The sequence below is a fragment of the Culex quinquefasciatus genome, chromosome 3, assembly GCF_015732765.1.
Source record: "Culex quinquefasciatus strain JHB chromosome 3, VPISU_Cqui_1.0_pri_paternal, whole genome shotgun sequence".
NCBI lineage: Eukaryota > Metazoa > Arthropoda > Insecta > Diptera > Culicidae > Culex > Culex quinquefasciatus.
The window spans coordinates 143,082,597-143,105,052 of NC_051863.1; the positions used below are offsets into that span (position 1 = coordinate 143,082,597).

The window sequence follows — 22,456 nt, forward strand, 5'->3', positions numbered from 1 at the left end:
TATTTGGAAGCAGCCGAGATAACAAAATTTTAAAATGCAATGTCATTCACATTCCTACTAAGCATCCGACGAAAACCATATCAGTCTGAACCAACTGTTTCTTATCACATGTATTAATATTGCTTTCATTGATATTCTTTGTTTGAACAATTCACGTGTGAGATAACTATACATTGATTTATTATAACTTAGTTGAAACTTTTCTTTTTTAAAATAAATAAGTTCCAATTCGGATGTCTACCTTGCTACTGTTACTGCTATTTCAAAACCCGATCTTTACCCTTGTTTACACAGTAAAAAAACCAGTTTATCTTTTATGCCAGACAAAATTTGTAATTTAACCTAAACAAAATGTGAAAATTCCCTTCTATTTCAATGTTTTGCCACTTTTCCAGGCAATATGACAACTTCAGATTTTACACTTTCCAAAATTACAATTTTTTATACAACGTACATTCTGTTATTTTTTTTTCAACTCTTATCAATTGGCGTGTGCCTTGCTTGCTATATCAATTCTAATCTTGCTGAGCAAGTTAGTGTTCCTCTAAACGGCGATCGGTCAACACCTCGTAATGTGGCACCTCTCGGCGTTAGTTCTACTGGCCGCGGCCACCGGCAGTTGCCTCGGGGCGAACATCTTGTACATTGACGGTGTCGCATCGCCTAGTCACTTTATCTGGTGAGAATTACATGGGCAGTTTTGCGGTATCTATAAACTGTGCAAAAATACATAGTAAAAAATCATGGTATTATTACATCTGGGAGTAAATACTTCTAAAAAAATGAGTGCACTAAAAATGTTTAAATTTACCTCTTTTCCTTGATAATGTACCCTTTTCAGTCTGTATTGAGGCAACATTAAATCACAAAATAAGTAATATTAAACCTCAAAATTTCACAACTTCCAAAATTAACTATTTTACACTGAAGATGTTTAGAAACAAAAACAGTCAGTTAAAAATTTGAACTAAAATTAACTCAGATGCCCAAACCGGTAGTGTACGATGTATCAAGGCTAAAGTAATTGAACCAATCTGAATTTCTCAATTTAACAGGCACCGTTCCCTGATGTACGGACTGGCGGCCAAAGGTCACAATGTTACGGCACTCAGCGTGGACGTTGAGGCCAACCCTCCACCGAACGTGCATTTTATCAAGATTGAGGGTGTTTATGAGGCGTTCTACGAGGAGCATTCGGATGTGACGGATTTCTTTGCGATGGGCGAGCTGAGTCCGTTTTCGATGCTGTCAATGTTCAACGAATATATGGTAACCGGCTGTGAGTTGGCGTTAAAATCAAAGGGAGTGCAGGTTTTGTTAAACTATCCTGATGAATTCAAGTTTGATGTTATTATCAATGATTTCCTGGTGGGACCGTGTGTGTCTGCGTTGGCTCAGCAAAAGTTTGGACGACCTCCGTACATTGCTGCTACAGGGTTCCACGGGTTGACAACGACGACTCCAATATCCGGTGCTTATTCCTATTCTGGAATGATTCCAAATCACGAATTCGATGCTCCGGAAAGTATGAGCTACCGGGAGCGCTTCATGAACTTCCTCTACAATCACTGGGAAGAGCTGAGCAAAACCTTCCAAGTGTACCACAAAATAGACAAGTTGGTTCGTCAGATTAATCCCGACATCCCGTATGTAGCAGAATTCGAAAAGGACGCCAGAATAATCCTATTGAACTCTTATCCGGTAATTCAGCACTCGGAGCCGTCAATGCCGAGCGTAATTTCCGTTGGAGGAATGCAGATTATTAAATCAAAGGAGCTCCCAGAAGACTTGAAATCAATCGTCGAAAACGCAAAGCAAGGCGTCATCCTGTTCTCGCTGGGCACCAACGTTCGGTCGGATCTGCTGGGCAAAGACCGTATTATTGAAATTCTCAACGCCATGAGGAAATTTCCGCAATACCAATTTCTGTGGAAATTCGAATCGGACTCGATGCCGGTAGAAGTTCCAAAAAATGTCTATATTCGCAAATGGATGCCCCAGAACGACCTGCTGGCTCACCCCAACCTAAAGCTGTTCATCACCCACAGTGGGCTGCTCAGCACGCAGGAGGCCATCTGGCATGGCGTTCCCATCATCGGATTCCCGGTATTCGCTGACCAGCACAAAAACATCAATTACTGTGTCCAGATGGGGGTGGCCAAGAAACTCTCCATTTCCAAGATCAAAAGCAACGACTTGGTCACTGCTGTCCAACAATTAATGACCGACCAGAGGTAATAATAATCCGATTTCGGCAACATTTTGACCGACTTAACCCCTCCCACATTCACCTTTCAGATACCGGGACAAGATGGCTCAGCTGTCGAAGCTGTTCCGGGACCAGAAAGAACCTCCACTGGAGCGAGCCATCTGGTGGGTCGAGTGGGTTCTGCGAAACCCCGCGGGCAGCACCATATTGCAGTCCAATGCGATCAATATTAGCTGGCTTGCAAAGTACTCGTTCGATGTGATTATTCCGCTCGTAATGCTTGCGGCGGCAGTGCTGCATGTTCTAGTGAAAGTGGTTTCGGTGGTGTTTTGCAGGAAAAATCCATCCAAGAAAGCCAAACGAGAATGAGGAAGGATGAAATCATTGATGTAATTTCCTGTCCTTTTCAACAAAGCCGCAGCTATCAAATCAAAACTCATATTTGTTTTGAAAAATACGTTTCTGCGCTAAACATTCATCAGTAGTGTGTCCATCCATCCCGGGGAATCAATGGACAGGACTCCCGGTTGTCTCTAATTTGTTTTTAGAAAATGAGTTAAATCTTCCATCTTCATCAACTTTGTAAATAAACTTATGGTTGCATGTGTATGTTACAGTGTAACTCTATCACAAATCACATGTTTTAATAAAGTTTGGAGATAAAAAATTCATTCATATTGAAAATGTAGCTTGAAAATTCAAATTACCAATTTTGTAAACCTATATAAACAAAAATAAGGGAGCGTCTCGGGGAGCGTTCTTTTATTACATAACGCAGTTGGGGGGGGGGGAGGAGGGGGGTCGAAGGCCGTCTTACGCTCCATACAATTTTTTAAAATTTGTATGGAAATGTTGTTACAAGAGAGGGAAAGTGTCCAAAAATATTTTTTTGCGTTACGTAATAAAAAAGTGCTCCCTTAGTTGGTGTATGTATGTCACGGTATAATTCCGTTGGCATGACAATAAAAAAAAATCGACATCAGGGATACCCTTTGACTCGATTTCTTAGTAAAAAAAATTATCGGTGCCAATTTTGAGCCAAATCGGTTAAGGTTTAGGGGTCGCTTTTATCATTGCAGTTTATATGGGGAAAATCGCAAAAATGTATGCAGAAAAACATCGTTTCAGTATTTTTCTGCCAGGTGGCGCGGGTCTTGCTCAAAATTGTCCAAGTGTGAGATTCTTGTAGGAAATTTAATTTTCTACAACTTTGCGCATGAGTGCAAAACGATGACTGTACCCCTTGTATATTTTCAAGTACATAAGCTGATCTATTTTCATCGCATTGCTAATAACTCATCTGGATCAACTCGGATCTTTTTGCACCCTTCGACAAAGTTGTAGGAATGCTCTGTCAACTCACACGAAATCGGTAAAAGTTACCTGTTCGATTTGCGTGTTACTTCCTAAGGGGTAATTTTGAACCCTGATCACTAAGACTAGTGATTTTTTTCAGGACAATTTGTATGAAGTTTGCCTTTTTTTAACTGCTTCCAAAATGCCTGTTTTTGAGGATAGTTTGGAAATTTCAAAATAAAATCCAAGGTCCATTTTTCGCTATCGACGAAGGTACGCCATCTCTCATTTTGAACATTAAAAAAAGACGTGTTTTTTTTCTATAATTTGCAGTCTGATTTGGTGATGAGTAGAAAATTTGATGTTTGATTCGATCAAAATGTCAGTTATCAACTTGTTCTTTTTTAAATTTAAACAAGATGTCGGGGTCGGTGGTGTAATGGTGAGCGTGGTTGCCTTTCACCCTAGTTGGCCTTTTTTCTTTCTTTTTTTTACTGTTCTCAGGTTTTTTGTTTTGCTGCTGTTTACAGCCTGCCGAACGATCGTCTTCTGTAACAATATTGTTTTGAGCGAGACAGCATTGACGAATTATTCGAGCAGTTGCCCCCTCTCATTCCCCAGACCAATCCCCCAATACCATGCAACACGAGCACAAGAGATCAATCCGCGGACGTAGAGATGAGCGAGATTGAGGGGAACCTCGTATATTTTTGACCCATCTAGAGATCGTTACCGATCATATTGCTCAATCGTCAGCTCGAATTTTGTCCGAGAGCATGTGACCGAGTCGAAATTTTAACTGAACATGGAAAAGAAAATCTAAATAAAAAAAAACTGGTGTCACGTAAGTGAGTGGCAAGATATCGCAATCACAACGATTTGTCATCATTTTATCCGCTTGAAAAAGTGTTTGAATCAAAGGTATTGCGGATCAAGTACTGGATTGCAAAGTATACTTACCTTAGCTAAAAAAAAGCAAAGTAATCCACTTTAACGACCCCCGGGTCTTTTGTGGTCTCTGTTGCAAGTTTCTGCTCATTTCTAGGCGTCCGAAGGTTATGTGTGGTGAGTCACCCAAAACCTCTTTTACGCAAATGGACCGACGTTTTACTTCCCCATCCGATAGAAGGCGTGGTCAGGCAAATCTCGTCTTGAAAAATGCCACCGGGTCCGTCTGGGATTGAACCCAGGCCATACTGGGATTCAGAGGCTACCACGCTAACCACTAAACCACCGGACCCGGCTAGTTGCTAGTTGAACGCAAATGGATGGATACTTCACTGTCGCAAAAGTCCGACACAAAGTTGATTTCGCTAACGCTTTTATTAGTCCATTTAAAGTGAACGAAACTCTTTGGTTTTGTTTTACATTCAGCATTCAGATAAATAGAAAAAATATACACGATCCTAAACTCTGAAATCCACGATGGAATCACAACGTTGTGTCTACCTGCGGGGTGAAACTTTGTGAAATCTAACTCGTCATAGAACTCTGCCAGCCTAAACGTGTAACTTTTTTTTATAGTAATCTTCTCTTTCATGCCAATGAGTAGTTTGTACCTTTTTCGGTTCGCTTGTTTTTAAACGTTTATAAACTTTTAGTTTTACAAATTACACTAGTTTTTTTTGTTCCTTTTAACAAATACACATCTAAATTTATTTAGTTTGCTTCGTTCTTACTAAATGGTGGTAACCATTCCAATTTTGTGAGATCGTTCCGTTGGTTCGACTGCTCTGTCCGTATCGCGTGTGGGCTCAAACGCATACGGCGAACTCGAGGGGGGCGGGGGAGTACAAGGTGGGATATAGCGGACTTTTGCTACACAGCTTTGGAAGTATTACCACCACAGCTTGGCCTACGGATTACGATTGCACCACCGTTTTTTCCCCAGGTGATGCCTTCGTTGTTCAAGCTCAGTGATTATATATTTACACAGTAAATCCTTTCAAATCACAACTCCAACCCAAGCTAAAAACCCTTGGGACTTTTTGTATCTAGATTCTAGTATAAATTTAGTTCGTAAATTTTGACCAATATCAGAGGAGTTTTTAAAATTTGGACGCTACCCAAATGGCTAACCCATTGTCAACTACCAGTGCTAGTGTGATACGAATGAGATGAGTGCCTAAATTCGCCCTAGAATCCTTCCGTAGGACTGTCCCGCCCGATCAGACGCAGGTCGTCGTGATGCCCGTCATCCTGGTCATCTCGACCCTATGGGTTGGAGTTTTGCAAAAAACCGACTTAAAGCTAGTGCGGAACTGTTTCGACATTAGGCCGTACAGCACGAAACCGATGGCGGCGTTGATTAAGGCAAGCAGATCCATCATCTCGCCAAACAGCGCGTAGCAACGCTTGAAGAAGCACTTTTCCAGGATGCCACTCAGCAGGCCCAGGATGCCCTGGGGGAACTCCGTCACCAGGAACAGCATCAGCACCGCCACCAGCAGCATCGTGGTTCGGTCGGCGCGGCGGTCCGCCTTGGGGTGTCTATTTGTGAAAGGAAGGAAGAGGGGGAAAAAAAACAGTTTCAGTAACACTGTCCTCGTCATCCTGTGATCCAATGTTGAAAAAGCAATTTATTCACTGAAATGGAAAAATCACCCACGAGGAATCAGTTTAACCTTTCGGTTTGAACAGTGAGATAACGACCACATTGGAACGAACGATACTACAAAAAAAATGCGAATGAAATGATTTAATCAGAGCTCATCAAACTGTGAACAACTTTCATTGCATCACAACCAAATTTGCAACATTTTTTTTTTTCGCTTAGTAATTCATCATTTTGCTCTCAAAATGCATAAGCATTGACATAAAATTCAATGATCCAACCCGGGCAGGTGGGAATAACAAAACGGAGGTGAATTCAACAACAAGTCCTGTTAAAATATCTCATTTTGTCATCAAAATATCATGACCGTTGCTAATGAAAAGAAAAAAACATATATGAGAGAATGCCAAAGAGTAAGACAGCAGCCAAAATTGTATGGAGCCAAAATTGTATGGAAACTTGTATGGGTGAACCAATGACGCAAAATAGCTTTTTTGTTCTTAGGGAAGGCCCCCACAAAGTTTAAGTGTGTGTGTGCAACCAACCAAACGGGACCACGCGGTCGCTTCTTACAAATTGAGTTGTTTCCATGTATTTTTAGATCTACATTCTATACATGCAAATAACTCGCATAGGCATTTGGAAGGTGTTAGCTCTGCCGAGCTTCGGTGACCCATTTCTACGCTGGCTAGCCGAGCGCGAGGTACTTCTGCTTTATCGACAAGCCCCGCCCTGAAGAACGTTTGCACCAATCGGGTTCAAACGTTATTTAGAACTTACGAACCCTTGTCAAATGGACAAGGACCCAGCGCGTATATAGTTGATAGTAACAGTATTCCTAATTCCAGTCATCGCTCACCAAGCTGTGATGGCGTAGTGGTTAGCATTTTTGCTTACCATCCAAAGGACGGGGGATCGAACCCCGACTCGGGCGACTTTGATTTTTCGTTTATGTTCAGAGTTTCAAGATTAATATTTCCTATACTTTCTCGTTGAGAACAGATGGGAATCGAACCCAGGACCATTCGCTTTGAAAGCGAACACCGTAACCAGTCAGCCACGGCCGCTCCTAGGCCCCCACAAAGTTTAAGTCAAATCAAAAAATACAAATAAAATCCATTTCCGGTATGGGTAGAGAATTGCTCATGTGCCATAACATTAGTAACAACAACGAAAAAAATATTTTGAATTTTTTTAAATCAAGACTAACATTTGAAATGGGCGTAATATTCAATGTTTTGCCCTTTTAAAATGTTAGTCTTGATTTAAAAAAATTCAAAATATTTTTTTTCGAAAATATCGGAAAATTTCACGAATGTTTCATGTATTAACATTGATAATCGGACCATTAGTTGCTGAGATATCGTCATTAGAAAATGGTGGGTTATTTTGGTGAGATTAGGAAAACTTCAATTTTCGTGTTTCTTTTTCTTAAAGCGGCTATATCTCAGCAACCCGAGGTCCAATCTTCAATGTCTCTTAGACAATTTTATAGCAAATTTTCTGAACTTTTCAAAAAATATTCAAAAATATTTTTAGAAATGGTCACTTATGGTCACTATTTTTAAAAATCGAAAAACTGCAAATATTTCGCTAAAATCAAACTTTCGGCGGCTATATCTTGAAAACGGAGCCCTTTATCAAAAAATCTGCAAAGTACTGTTCGATTGCAAATTCAATTTTGCATTAAAAAATAATGTCAAACTTGTTTTTGCATGAAACTTCGATTTTTTACAAAAATCACTGTTTTTTTCAAAAATTCATAACTCGGTGGCAGATTTTTTGACCATGTTTCAATTTCATTCAATTCAGGGGTTATGGCTCAAAAGTTGCGGATTTTTGTCCCCTTAAGGGCTCACATCAGCCGGGGAAGTTGTTCTCTTCTTCTTCAAAAAATGTTGCATGCGACATTACGCAGAAATGTCGTGCAACGTTTTGAGGTGGTTAGATTGTTCTGTGGAGTGATTTGAAGATTATTGATTGAAATACCTTTCATCCTTTATTGGTTTAGGACACATTTTATGTAATAATTCGTGATTTTACAATATTTTTTTGAATATTCTGAAATAATGCAACACAAGTGCAACAAGCAATTCAGTTGCGCAGCGCAAAAATGGCAACAGCGCACCATTCATGGCTGCTGCTGCTGCTCACGGCCAGCACAAAGCGAGGACAAAGGAGCTTTATAGGGTATACTTCACATTTGTGTTCTCTATTATGAAAATAAATGTTAGAAAGTTGTTATTTTTTCATCAACATTTTACTAACATATTGAAAATACATTGCGCAATAATGTATCGTATGCTAATAAAATTTAGAGATGTCTCAAAAAGACCAAAGCCCATTATCATCTCTTTTGCGGAGCAATTTTTCCTTCTCAAGCACAAGTCAAAAAAAAAATGAATAGAAAAATGCAAAATATAATTTCAATTGTTAGAGCACACTTCAAAATAATACAAATTCTATATTCTAGTTTACATTTTTATGTCAGTGACCGATCGAGTACTTGACCCTATTCCAGCAGCAGAGGCTAGCCAGGAGTATTGTTTTGAATTTGATCCATTGTGATTGGCTGAAACTTCAAGCACGTGGTTCTCGTGTGTAAACAAACTAACATACTCTCGCGCATGGCTATCTCTATACGCATCCTGTCTTAGTAGTTGAATTGGGTCCTAAAATGAAGCTTAGATTGCTGATATTATTGTTTACAGCGATAAAGCTTATTTTTCTGAGCACAATGACCCTTTGTATGACCACAAAGAGTCTAAAATGGATTTTTAAATCAATTTTGAAAAATTAACCTCGCGGTCCTTCTTGACAGAAAAGCTCCTACTTGACAGCTCGTTCCAAGGGGGCCATAGTTGATCCATCGAAAAAATGTTGTCTTGTCAAAAAAAAATTATGCATTAAAATGAAAAAAAGTGATCAGAAATGGTTTTTAATCGTGTTTTTTACCGTTGTACATAAAAATTGACATAGGGCTTTAGTACCCAATTGTTTCTAATTTTGTTTCAATGCATGATTTTTGGGTTTTTCGGCAACCTGTGACTGTTCACGTGACTGGTAACGGAGTTGTTCACGTAAGAAATTTTCATGTGATTGCTCACGTGACGACTCAACCACGTGTCTAGCTACTCACGTGACTGACTTATGGAAAGATGACTTTGGACGTTAGGGGAAGTGTCGTGAAAGTTAGTAGATTGTTCCAATATTGTGTTGTAGTTCAAAGTAGATAGTCGAAGAGTTTTCAAATGCTTCGAACCATCGAATCATGAAAAATAACGTTTCAGTAATGTTCAGCAGCAAAAATACAAAAATACAAAAATACAAAAATACAAAAATACAAAAATACAAAAATACAAAAATACAAAAATACAAAAATACAAAAATACAAAAATACAAAAATACAAAAATACAAAAATACAAAAATACAAAAATACAAAAATACAAAAATACAAAAATACAAAAATACAAAAATACAAAAATACAAAATACAAAATACAAAATACAAAATACAAAATACAAAAATACAAAAATACAAAAATACAAAAATACAAAATACAAAATACAAAATACAAAAATACAAAAATACAAAAATACAAAATACAAAATACAAAAATAAAAATAAATACAAAATACAAAAATACAAAATATACAAAAATACAAAATACAAAATACAAAAATACAAAAATACAAAATACAAAATACAAAATACAAAAATACAAAATACAAAATACAAAATACAAAAATACAAAAATACAAAATACAAAAATAAAATACAAAATACAAAATACAAAAATACAAAATACAAAAATACAAAATACAAAAATACAAAATACAAAAATACAAAAATACAAAATATAAAAATACAAAAATACAAAATATAAAAATACAAAATACAAAATACAAAATACAAAAATACAAAATACAAAAATACAAAAATACAAAAATACAAAAATACAAAAATACAAAAATACAAAAATACAAAAATACAAAAATACAAAAATACAAAAAAAAATACAAAAATACAAAAATACAAAAATACAAAAATACAAATTGTATTTGTATTATTTGTGTTATTTGTATTATTTGTATTATTTGTTTTATTTGTATGATTTGTATGATTTGTATTATTTGTTTTATTTGTATTATTTGTATTATTTGTATTATTTGTATTATTTGTATTATTTGTATTATTTGTATTATTTGTATTATTTGTATTATTTGTATTATTTGTATTATTTGTATTATTTGTATTATTTGTATTATTTGTATTATTTGTATGATTGGTATTATTTGTATTATTTGTATTATTTGTTTTATTTGTATTATATGTTTTATTTGTATTATTTGTATTATTTGTATTATTTGTATTATTTGTATCATTTGTATTATTTGTATTATTTGTATTATTTGTATTATTTGTTTTTTTTTTGTATTATTTGTATTATTTGTATTATTTGTATCATTTGTATCATTTGTATTATTTGTATTATTTGTATTATTTGTATTATTTGTATTATTTGTATTATTTGTATTATTTGTATTATTTGTATTATTTGTATTATTTGTATTATTTGTATTATTTGTATTATTTGTATTATTTGTATTATTTGTATTATTTGTATTATTTGTATTATTCGTATTATTTGTATTATTTGTATTATTTGTATTATTTGTATTATTTGTATTATTTGTATTATTTGTATTATTTGTATTATTTGTATTATTTGTATTATTTGTATTATTTGTATTATTTGTATTATTTGTATTATTTGTATTATTTGTATTATTTGGTTTTTTGTATTATTTGTATTATTTGTATTATTTGTATGATTTGTATGATTTGTATTATTTGTATTATTTGTATTATTTGTATTATTTGTATTATTTGTATTATTTGTATTATTTGTATTATTTGTATTATTTGTATTATTTGTATTATTTGTATTATTTGTATTATTTGTATGATTTGTATTATTTGTATTATTTGTATTATTTGTATTATTTGTATTATTTGTATTATTTGTATTATTTGTATTATTTGTATAATTTGTATAATTTGTATAATTTGTATAATTTGTATAATTTGTATTATTTGTATTATTTGTATTATTTGTATTATTTGTATTATTTGTATTATTCGTATTATTTGTATTATTTGTATTATTTGTATTATTTGTATTATTTGTATTATTTGTATTATTTGTATTATTTGTATTATTTGTATAATTTGTATAATTTGTATTATTTGTATTATTTGTATTTGTAGCACCTATGCTTATGCTTTATTTGTATTATTTGAATTATTTGAATTATTTGTATTATTTGTATTATTTGTATTATTTGTATTATTTGTATCATTTGTATTATTTGTATCATTTGTATTATTTGTATCATTTGTATTATTTGTATCATTTGTATTATTTGTTTTATACTATTGTAATTTTGTAATTTTGTAATTTTGTAATTTTGTAATTTTGTAATTTTGTAATTTTGTAATTTTGTAATTTTGTAATTTTGTAATTTTGTAATTTTGTAATTTTGTAATTTTGTAATTTTGTAATTTTGTAATTTTGTAATTTTGTAATTTTGTAATTTTGTAATTTTGTAATTTTGTAATTTTGTAATTTTGTAATTTTGTAATTTTGTAATTTTGTAATTTTGTAATTTTGTAAAAATTATCTCATTTGATCATTCTCTTTAGCAGTCGATAACGACGTGAATGCCAGAATAACTTCAAAACCATGCCTTTGATTGCAACAAAACAAGCCTCCACACACGCACACACAATCACACACCGAGGCCAGCCGGGCCAGCAAGTTAGCAGAGAAGAAATAGGGTCAATAGTCCACCAAAATTATCATAATGTTTTATTGAATAAACACTGTTTACTTTTTCAAATCACCTGTGTTATTTGAAGCTTCATATAACATTATTATTACATAAAATTTCATTCACTTTTCATCTTGAGGTTGCAAAATGAAAATGCTGAGCCGAGTACGAATTTTGCGCTTCCATCTCGCTGTGGAACATCAATAAATTTTATTAGAATGTAAAATATTATTGCATAATTTACTGTTGGCATTATTTCAGTGAAAAATTATGTTGAAAGATATTAGTCGTCCAATATTTATTATCCTAAAAGCGTACAAAAATATGAAGTCGGCCCTATTTGGCTCCTTTGTTCTGGCTCTGTGCCGCGTGCTGGCCGAGTGCTGAGCAGCAGGCTAGCATGGCGCGCTGTTGCCACTTTTGTTGTACGCAACAAAATTGCCTGTCGCGTGCCTGTTGCATGATTTGGGTTGGATAAAAATATTTTTTTGTAGAATATTTACTATAAAAAATCGAAAACTCAGATCAATACAAATTTATATTCAATGAATAGATAATTGTCTTGCAAAGCGCGTACCAACTTCCTTTTTTGGACTGGCAATGTGGTTTTTGCCCTGTTGGGGTTACACGACCAAAAAATAATATGTAGAGTGCAAAAACAGCATGCAACATTGAACTCTCGGACCCAACATTGAAACAATGGTATTGTAAAAATAGTTTAGCTAAGTTGCAAAGTGTTCAGAAATTAATACTCTAGGGGCTAAATCAAAAACCATATCGATATGTTTTGTAGTTTTCGAGATATACCAGTTTTAGAAAAAAAAATTTCGGGGACGGGTTTCCGGCTGATGTGTCTCGTTAAGAGCGAGTCCACGAGCAAAGCATACCCATCTCGCATCGACCTCACCAATCTGCTTGAAATTTTCAGGGGTTGTTTGTACATATTAAACTAACATCTGGCCAAAATATGAGCACTCTAGGTCAACGGGAAGTGGGGCAAATCTGGACACAAAGTTTGAAGGTTCAAAAACGTCAAAATTTTAAAAAGGCTATAACTTAGGCAAAATTCAATTTAATTTCAAAATTCATAATGCATCTGAAAGGGCTTGAAAAATGCAACAAAATGCAGGGTAGAGCATCTCAATTGGTTATTTCTAAAGGGAGTTATTGGCATTTTAGTGAAAAAATAGCATAATTTTCAAACTCAAATAAAAAAGTGTTCCATCCAGATATCAACTCGGTTCGACCTGCAGCTTGTAGGGGATATCTGGGACTACCATCTGAGACTGAGAACGCTATGGGTAAGGCAGTTTAACATATTAAATAGACACTTTTACTTTTAGTGATTTTTTTTTGTTGTAAATTTTTGCTCGGGGGACCCATTAGATCCCATTTTTTGGTGATAATTTTATCATATTCGTGTTCCTGAGACAATTTCACAATAGAAACATGCATAAAAATGTTTATTTTGATCCATTTTAACCCTTTAAAAAATGCAAGTTTTTTCTGGTGTCATCTAGTATCTTTGGAAACGAACTTGATTTTCAATAAATGTGAATCGAAGATTTTTTTTAACTTTCATTTTTTAAAGGGTTAAAATGGATCAAAATAAACATTTTTATGCATGTTTCTATTGTGAAATTGTCTCAGGAACACGAATATGATAAAATTATCACCAAAAAATGGGATCTAAGGGGTCCCCCGAGCAAAAATTTACAACAAAAAAAAATCACTAAAAGTAAAAGTGTCTATTTAATATGTTAAACTGCCTTACCCATAGCGTTCTCAGTCTCAGATGGTAGTCCCAGATGTCCCCTACCAGCTGCAGGTCGAACCGAGTTGATATCTGGATGGAGTTTGAAAATTATGCTATTTTTTCACTAAAATGACAATAACTCCCTTTAGAAATAACCAATTGAGATGCTCTACCCTGCATTTTGTTGCATTTTTCAAGCCCTTTTAGATGCATTTCGAATTTTGAAATTAAATTGAATTTTGCCTAAGTTATAGCCTTTTTAAGATTTTTGACGTTTTTGAACCTTCAAACTTTGTGTCCCGATTTGCCCCACTTCCTGTTGACCTAGAGTGCTCATATTTTGGCCAGATGTTAGTTTTATATGTACAAACAACCCCTGAAAATTTTAGGCAGATTGGTGAGGTCCAAACGACGTCCCATACAAAGGGGTATGCCCTGTTCGTGGTCTCGCTCTTAAACATATCAAAAAATCTCGAAAATCAAAAAATACGTATTTTGGGAAATTGAGTTTTAGTGAAAAAAGGTTGATAAAAAAATCTGCAATTTTTTTTCCGTGTACCTATTTTCTTCTCAATAGTCCTCAACAATACCTACAACTTTGCCGAAGACACCAAATTGATCAGAAAATTCACTCAAAAGTTACAAATGTTTGAATATTTACATACCATTTTTGTATGGACAGCAGCCAAAATTGTATGGAGACTTGTATGGGTGAACCAATGACGCAAAATAGCTTTTTTTGGTCATAGGGAAGGCCCCCACAAAGTTTAAGTCAAATAAAAAAATACAAAAAATAAAAATGTTCGAAATCGGCCGATTTCGTAGAGAGTTGCTCACATAGAAAATCAACAATATCAAAATCAGCTATTTGCCATTGAGACCATCCATAAACCACGTGGACACTCCAGGGGGGATCGTGCATGGATCGTGGACAATCGCCATACCCCCCCGCCCCCTAAAGTGTCCACGTGGTTTATGCATGGTCCCTGTAGCAATTTTGATTTTGTGCAATTATAACAGCTAATCTGGGTGTTTTATTAGCAAGCCCTGACCTGCTGACAATAACAGAACTTGCACTTTGCCAGTTGTTCTAGGTCATCCGAGGACTCCCTGGAGTTACAACCTCTTTTTCATTACAGTGGTATACCCGGAAAATGTTTCAGATTAAAACATCTTAATTATTTTTCCTATATTTCAAAACGCTGCAAGTGAAGAGACGTTGGGTATTTGGCCCTTTATTGGTCCTACCAAATTTAATTTAACGATATTGCGCATTCTACTGAATCTGCTTGGCTAAATTTAAGGTCCATTTGACACTTCTACAAACTGTGACAGAGTGTGCGCGCCTTTTACACGTTACAGCCCTTACTCGCGTAGTACGGGTTAATTAATTTGCTGTGCAACAAATGTTTAATTATGTTTAAAGCTCATCAATCAATGCTATAAATCATGCTCATGCAACTTATGCACGTAATTTGACTGTTACTGGCAGCAGGCTTAGCCGAATGGTTATGCTGTCCGCTTTGTTAGCGGATGATCATGGGTTCGATTCCCATCTGCTCCAACCTTCTATCGGATGAGGAAGTAAAACGTCGGTCCCGGCCTTGCAATAGAGACCACAAAAGACCTGGGGGTCGTTAATGTGGATGGTTTGATTTGATTGATGTTTAAGGCAATCATTCTCATGTTGATTTTTTGAATAGGTCCTATAAACATATGAAACACAATAGCTTATAGGACCTTTTCAAAAAAAACTCTAGATTTGTGGCTAGAAACAACACAATGATATATCATTTTTGCGACCGTCCTACACGTGCTTCGAAATTTCAACCTATCAGAGGGTGGGTCGAATAAAGGCACATTGATGTTCGGATCCTAGGAGTAATAGACCCAAAATAGGGATACAAAATGTTTAAGTAAGCTCAAAAAGGGTCAAATATACCTGTGAGGGTTGAAAAATTAGGTTTTGGGAATAGGAGCGCATGGTTGCTTAAGTTGGTTTCATAGCACCACACCCTATATTTACAACTATATTCTGTCGCAAGAAATTCACTAAAATTCAATTCTGTCGATTGGAGCGTATTCTGGGAGCCCAAATGTAGCATTCATTGACAAAACTAAAGCGTTTACGAACACCAACTTCAAACATGTCAAGTTGTGTAGAAGATTCACATTTTTTTCTTGCAATGCCAACTCTTTAATAAATTATGAGATTTTAGTACATATAAACAACTAAAAAAAAGTATTCTTTGGAGATATATCAAAAATTGGGTCACGCTAAAAAAATGTGATCCCACCATAAAAAGTATCTCTGTTAACATCTATAGTACGACAAATGTTCCAGGAGCTATCTTCCGGTACAGTGAATTGAGTTGCGAAACAATAACACCACCCACGGTTCATCAGGTGCCACGCAACAGGTGACACGGAAGAGCACAGTTCACAGCAACCAGCGTCAACTGGGGCAATCAAATTGCACAACATAAAAAAAAAACAGAACACTGAATAACTCATAATGCATAAATTTGTAATGGGATGTCAGTGAGTTCAAAGCTTGTACCACCTTACAGTGCAGAGGTGATTTTCATACGTAATCAAATTTAAAGTCACAATTTCTTACTCTCCAACAACCCTAAACAAACGAGTGCCCTACATTCCCCAGTCTTCCCGATACGGTGACAGAGGATCCCTCCCCGCAATACCAACCTGGTTCCGTTCCCAACACCGACAGGCCCAGCTGTGGCGTTGGTGGTGGCACAGCTGGTGGCGTGACTCGGCGACGAAGTGACCCCTGCCGTCGTCGCACCGTTTTTACTGGGCACCAAATTTGCGCCCTGTTTAAGCTTCAGCTTCCGCTTGCTCGCCTTCCACAGGACGTTGATCAGGACGCAGCTGATTACGGTCAGCACCGCACACGGCAGCAGCTTGATGATAACCGAGTGGATCCAAAAGTTGTAGCTGGACAGTGAAAAAAGGTAAGAAAATGATAATTTTTTGTTATTTTTTTTATTTTCTTGTGTTCCAAGTTATTTTTTAAAAAACTTTTATGGAAATCAACAAAAATTGCTAAACTTTTGCATTAAAGTTTTTGTTTGGGCTTCTCAACCAAGATTACAACTGTGTACTACTGTACTGTTTTTTACTGCCCCGCGAGTTGCGGCATAAATAATGTATTGTGGGTGGTTCATGGAAAATAAAAACAGAGAGTAAAATATTACAGTTTAATGAGGTAATCATAATCCCTTTGGGATGAAAAAATATGCAACCACGGGATAGCTGTTAACTTTATCGGAATCATGGAAAAAGTATTTAATCGTTTTATTTGATGTTTACTATGAGCTCAACTTTGTTTCATGCTAGCTCTACAAATAGTTCATGGAAATTAAGCACTTTTTTCAACCTTCAAGGCAGACATGAAATTGAAACTCAATCGTTGATTAAAAATATTATTTATTCATGTTGAATGTTATGTTTGGAATTGAAGAAAAAAAAAACAGTAAAATTAAAAGAGTAGATATATTATTTACTAAAATAGGAGCTGAAATCAACAATGTTCATCATGCTTGAATTTGGCTTCTATACAAAAAATAAGCACATAACACCTTAAAACTTGACATCGCATAGGGAATGTTTTCAAACTGCAAATTTTATTCATGTTTGCTTTCCTCAGTGAGGTAAGGCTACAATCCTGCTCTAAAATAAACTGTTTACAGACTCACCTTCATGTATACCTCTCGACTCAGAATCGAAAACTGAACAAATGTCTGTGTGTGTGTGACCAATAATGTCCTTCAGTTTTAATAGCAATAGCTATGCCGATTTAAAACAAATCAGTCGCATTCAACTTGATGTAGGGTACCATACGTTTGAATGGTTTGATGTTTCGATAAATAGTTCAAAAGTTATGTTTAAATATAAGTTGTCGCATAAATTTTTACGTTAGATAAATGACCGTAAATCGTATCAAATATCATCATGTTATATCGTCTGTTTATGTGCTATCTTATGACATAGACCATTTTGGTCGAAAATGAGTTAATGATTACGTTTGGCTATACTTAACAAACACTACAAGATGCTTTAACCTGATTTTGGGAACTCGCTTCCGTTGCCCAGATATCGCAAAACACACTTGTGACATAGACCATTTTATCATCAAAATTATCCATTTGTTTTTCCCAAATTTGTGTTGATACTTATTTTTCTAAAGCAATTCCATCTTTTATTTTTGAAAATATACTAATTAAGTGGATTAAACCATTCATTTGTGCTGATTTTTTTTAGTTTGTATGGGAATTCTGTGCACACTTGTGACACGTAGTACAATTTTACTTTCAAAACACACTTGTGACACGTGCTGTTCAGATTTTTGTTAACATAATTTACTTTATCTTTTAACTGGTGTAACCAGTTTAGTTGAAACTTGAAGCGTTTGTTTAGCGATAGTATACGAATCGATTGATTCAAAAGGTTTGACTCCATAATAGTTTTGAAATTATTTACCATCAAACTTTAAAAATCGATTTTCTCGAAAAGTACTAAATGGTCGTTGTCACAAGATAGCACACAACATACGATATATCGATTGAAAAGTAATCAAAAAACCTTTAAACCGTTACTCGACTGTAAATTTTTTTGGAACATGTCATTTTATGGGAAATTTAATGTGCTTTTCGAATCTACATTGACCCAGAAGGGTCATTTTTTCATTTAGAACAAAAATTTTCATTTTAAGATTTCGTGTTTTTTTCTAACTTTGCAGGGTTATTTTTTAGAGTGTAACAATGTTCTACAAAGTTGTAGAGCAGACAATTAGAAAAAAATTGATATATGGACATAAGGGGTTTGCTTATAAACATCACGAGTTATCGCGATTTTACGAAAAAAAGTTTTGAAAAAGTTACTTTTTGCGTTTCTCTTTGTTTCGTCGTCCGTGTCTGTTGCGGGTGACCATGAACGGCCATGATCGATGACGACCAACTTTTTCAAAACTTTTTTTCGTAAAATCGCGATAACTCGTGATGTTTATAAGCAAACCCCTCATGTCTATATATCAAAATTTTTGTAATTGTCTGCTCTACAACTTTGTACAGCATTGTAACACTCTAAAAAATAACCCTGCAAAGTTAGAAAAAACACGAAATTTTAAAATGAAAAATTTTGTTCTAAATGAAAAAATGACCCTTTTGGGTCAATGTAGATTTGAAAAGTACATTAAATTTCCCATGAAATGACATGTTCCATAATTTTTTACAGTCGAGTAACGGAAAATGGGAGAATTTTTAAAACTTTTTTAGTGTTTTTTTCGGTAAAAAATCGTTTTTTCGGAATTCTGAGTACGCTATCAAATCGGGCGTCTAATTTTACATAAAAGTCCCTTTGACACCAAATTTCTATCTCATCTCCGTTTGAGGCTGCAAATTATTGAAAAACACCTCTTTTTTCGCATGTTCAAAAATGGAAGGGGTCGTACCGCCCCTCCGTCACGAGATATCAAAAAACGGACCTCGGATTCGTGATCAGGGACAAAAGTTACACCTTAGGACAAAGTTTCACGCAAATCGAAGAGGGGTCGGGGCAACTTTTCCCGATTTCGTGTGAGTTGGTAGAGAATTACCCATTTCGAATAACTGGCAGCCCTGCCTTAAGCTATGACCACTTAAGTGATTTTTATGTACTTTTTTGAAGCCTTACTAATCTGAATGAAAATAATGTCCAGATCAATCATCCGATCCATCGTTGGATATGTTCAACAGGAGTCCAAAATAATGAAAATGTGGCAACCCTGTCACAGGTTATGGCCACTTAAGTGATATTTATGTACTTTTTTTTAAAGCCAGACATCATTTATCTGAATCAAAGTTATGTCCGGGTCAATCATCCAAGTCCACAATTTTGACAGATCTAGCAACCCTGTCTCAAGTTATGACCACTTTATGATATTCATAAACTTCTTTGAAGCCAGATCTGTTGGTTTTAGTTTATTCCTTTCGTGTAAGCAAGGAATGAGGAAGACACCAACCGCGTAGGCGGATTAAGTTAGTTTATTAATTGTTAAATCCATTTTAAGCTTGTTTTTCAATGTTTTTCAATTATCATTTAAAAATTTGAAGCAAATTTTTTTTAAGCATTTTCTAATGTTTACATATCTTTTCCCCCATATTTTTCTAGAATAAATATTCATGCAATTTTTATGAAGGAATACGAAAACTGGATAGAAAAGCTTGCTTCTACATAAATACAATCTGTAGATCATGAAAATACATAAAAACATCGCTTCTCAGGTTAATTATGTTTGCCACAACCAGAGCCATTACAAATGGGAATAGAGTCCTCGGTCCAACGCGGGAAAAACACCTTAACATTCCAACTCCCAAGGCTCCAAAAAAGTTGGAACGGTAACTTCAAACTCGCTGGTTCTCAGGCTTAACTCAGCCAATCAAGACGATTCTTTTTTCCGGTGATTTTTTAGGATGTCTAGATGATTCTAGAACTTTGCAGAACTCAATTTGATCAAATCTGTATTTTTACGATCAATAACATTGTTCCAATTTTTTTTTGTTTAGCGCGTAAAAAAAATCGCAAAAATTCCGCGGAGGCAGCTGTTTAAAAAAAATTGGAACGATGATTTTGGTCACAGAAATCACAGATTTCATTAAATTGAGTTCTGCAAAGTTCTAGGATCATCTAGACATCCTAACAAATCACTGGAAAAAAGAATCGTCTTGATTGGGTGAGTTATACCGTTCCAACTTTATTGGGAGGCTTGGGCGTCCGTGTTAGTTAGACATGCGTTGGGCGTTCCAGTGTTAACATAATACGACCATAATTAGGCGAACGAAAGAAGTAATGAAAAAGCACGACCGCAAGACAGGTGATGCTCATGAATGAATCATCCCACGTTTTATCAAAGACTCGTTGGGGATGTGATAAACGAATGTGGAAAGAGTGAAGTCTATTACGCATTGTTTGATTGTTCGCTAAAAATAAAGCTTTATAGGCTCAGTTTCACGCAAAAAAAAATATATTTAATGTGTCGTAATCGGGTAACTTAGTGAGCACGATTAAACCCTTTCAGAATGTGGTCAATGATTTTGAAAATTGGGGAATATTGTTATCGAAATCGTTACTGCATTTTTATTATGAGTTAAAGTATCCAACCAAATATAAACTTAATTGAAAAAAATAAAACAATTGATCTGAATGCCTGAAGTTTAGTACCGGATTATCTGAATCTTTTCCAGTTGCCCTATGAAGACTATAGTGCCCGAATTATCTTGTCGTCCAATCAGCTTAAATTACAGGTTCAAGTCAAGCAAAACAAAACTTCCCGTCACGTCACGTGACATCGTCGTCGGACAAAATGAAACATGAAAAATCTGCCTCGCGCTACACACTCACCGGTAAACGGAAGTGTTCTCGTCCGCGTCCAAGTGGTACAGCATGACGGGGGCGTCGTCCTTGTAGACCCGTGTCTGCCGTATCGTGAAGACAAAGTACGTCGGCATGCACAGGATGGGGGCCAGCACGTAGCAGAACAGGATTGCATAACTGTAATTAGATTGGGCGAAGAGGGCTAATGAACCGTGCGGATGTCTGTGAATGAGAGTTGGGCCAGAAAAAAAGGAACGAGAAATGGTCAAATTTCTGTGACAGGACCACATGGACTGTGGTGATTTGTTTCAGGAAAATTATTGCTCATTAAACTTTTCTCGATTATGGTAAAAGTTTGCATGACTTTCCTGCTTAACAGCTTTAGCTGAACGTGACATTTCTTCCCACTCTCGGAAGTCATAATGAGCTTTCCGAGAAAAAAAATCATCAAAAGACATGAAAGTATTCAAGCATTTTAATACGCTTTGAAGAAGCATCACTATTGATTCTACGTTTCCTTTTCGCGTGAATCAGCAGGCACAGTCAAAGTGTTAGGGGAAGAGGGGGTAATATGTACAGATTGTCAAGGCAAACAGATTGGCCAATGTTTTTGGACACCAAACGCGCTGGACACCAACCGCCATTCACGCCCAGCAAAACTGGCAGTGTTGCAAGCGCAAAACATACGTTGCCAGTGCCAATTTATTTTGCATCGACCAATCTGTCTCCCTTGACAATCTGTAGTAATATGCACCCCCGGGGCAAAATGCACCCCCTGCTTTTCTCGGTATTGTGAAGAATTTTCCGGAAAAAAAATCATAGAAATCGGAAGCTTAACATTATAAAACCATGCTGCAAAATGTAAGCATCATAGGATAATACAAGCTAAAGTTATTGGCAAAACTTTAAAATGTTGTGTTTTGATCTAATATTCATTGAACTTTCAATATGATTTTTGAACAATATGAAAAGCATTTATTGATATTGTTAGTGTTGATTAATATAGTTTTTGCCAAAATCATCATTATTCTATAGATAGATGAGTCCAAAAACATTTAAAAATGTATTTTTAATTGTATTTTGTACAAAAAGCGTGGTCGGGGCAAAATGCACCGCTGTGATGTTCCTTTGTAAAAACAGCGGTGTCATCTAGTGGTGACTAGTGAAAACTGCTTTTACCCGGTGTATTTTGCCTCATTGTTGTGGTGTATTTTGCCCCGTTGTTGTAGCGCATTTTGCCCCATTGTTGTGGTGCATATTGCCCCGCAAGATTGTTTGAAATGAATTTAAACTGTTTTTAGAAATTTTAATTGTTTTGAACAATTTTGTGGGGTTTTAAGACTTTTTTCACATGGATGACGAAGAATGATAGTTGTTTTAGAACATCTAACAAAATTGTTTCACAGAAATGCTGTTATGGTTGAGAAATCAC

General features: G+C 35.4%; 2 protein-coding genes across 2 annotated transcripts in view; one reads left to right on the forward strand and one right to left on the reverse strand.

The window, feature by feature from the left end:
- The first annotated feature begins 531 nt into the window (after positions 1-531).
- Positions 532-2,593, forward strand: LOC6038389 (UDP-glucosyltransferase 2). The gene is made up of 3 exons (XM_001848140.2): positions 532-679; positions 1,056-2,234; positions 2,299-2,593. Exons 1-3 carry the CDS (start codon positions 573-575, stop codon positions 2,576-2,578), a joined length of 1,566 nt encoding a protein of 521 aa, XP_001848192.2. The 5' UTR covers positions 532-572; the 3' UTR covers positions 2,579-2,593.
- A 2,218-nt stretch (positions 2,594-4,811) lies between these two features.
- Positions 4,812-22,456, reverse strand: part of LOC6038385 (G-protein coupled receptor daf-37) — a 30,414-nt gene continuing 12,769 nt past the window's right edge. Inside the window, exons 4-6 of the mRNA XM_038265250.1 lie at positions 21,052-21,246; positions 16,357-16,608; positions 4,812-5,995 (exon numbers count right to left, since the gene is read on the reverse strand). Of these exons, the coding sequence (XP_038121178.1) occupies positions 5,674-5,995; positions 16,357-16,608; positions 21,052-21,246 (769 nt within the window). The 3' untranslated portion in view covers positions 4,812-5,673. The remainder of the gene's footprint in view (positions 5,996-16,356; positions 16,609-21,051; positions 21,247-22,456) is intronic.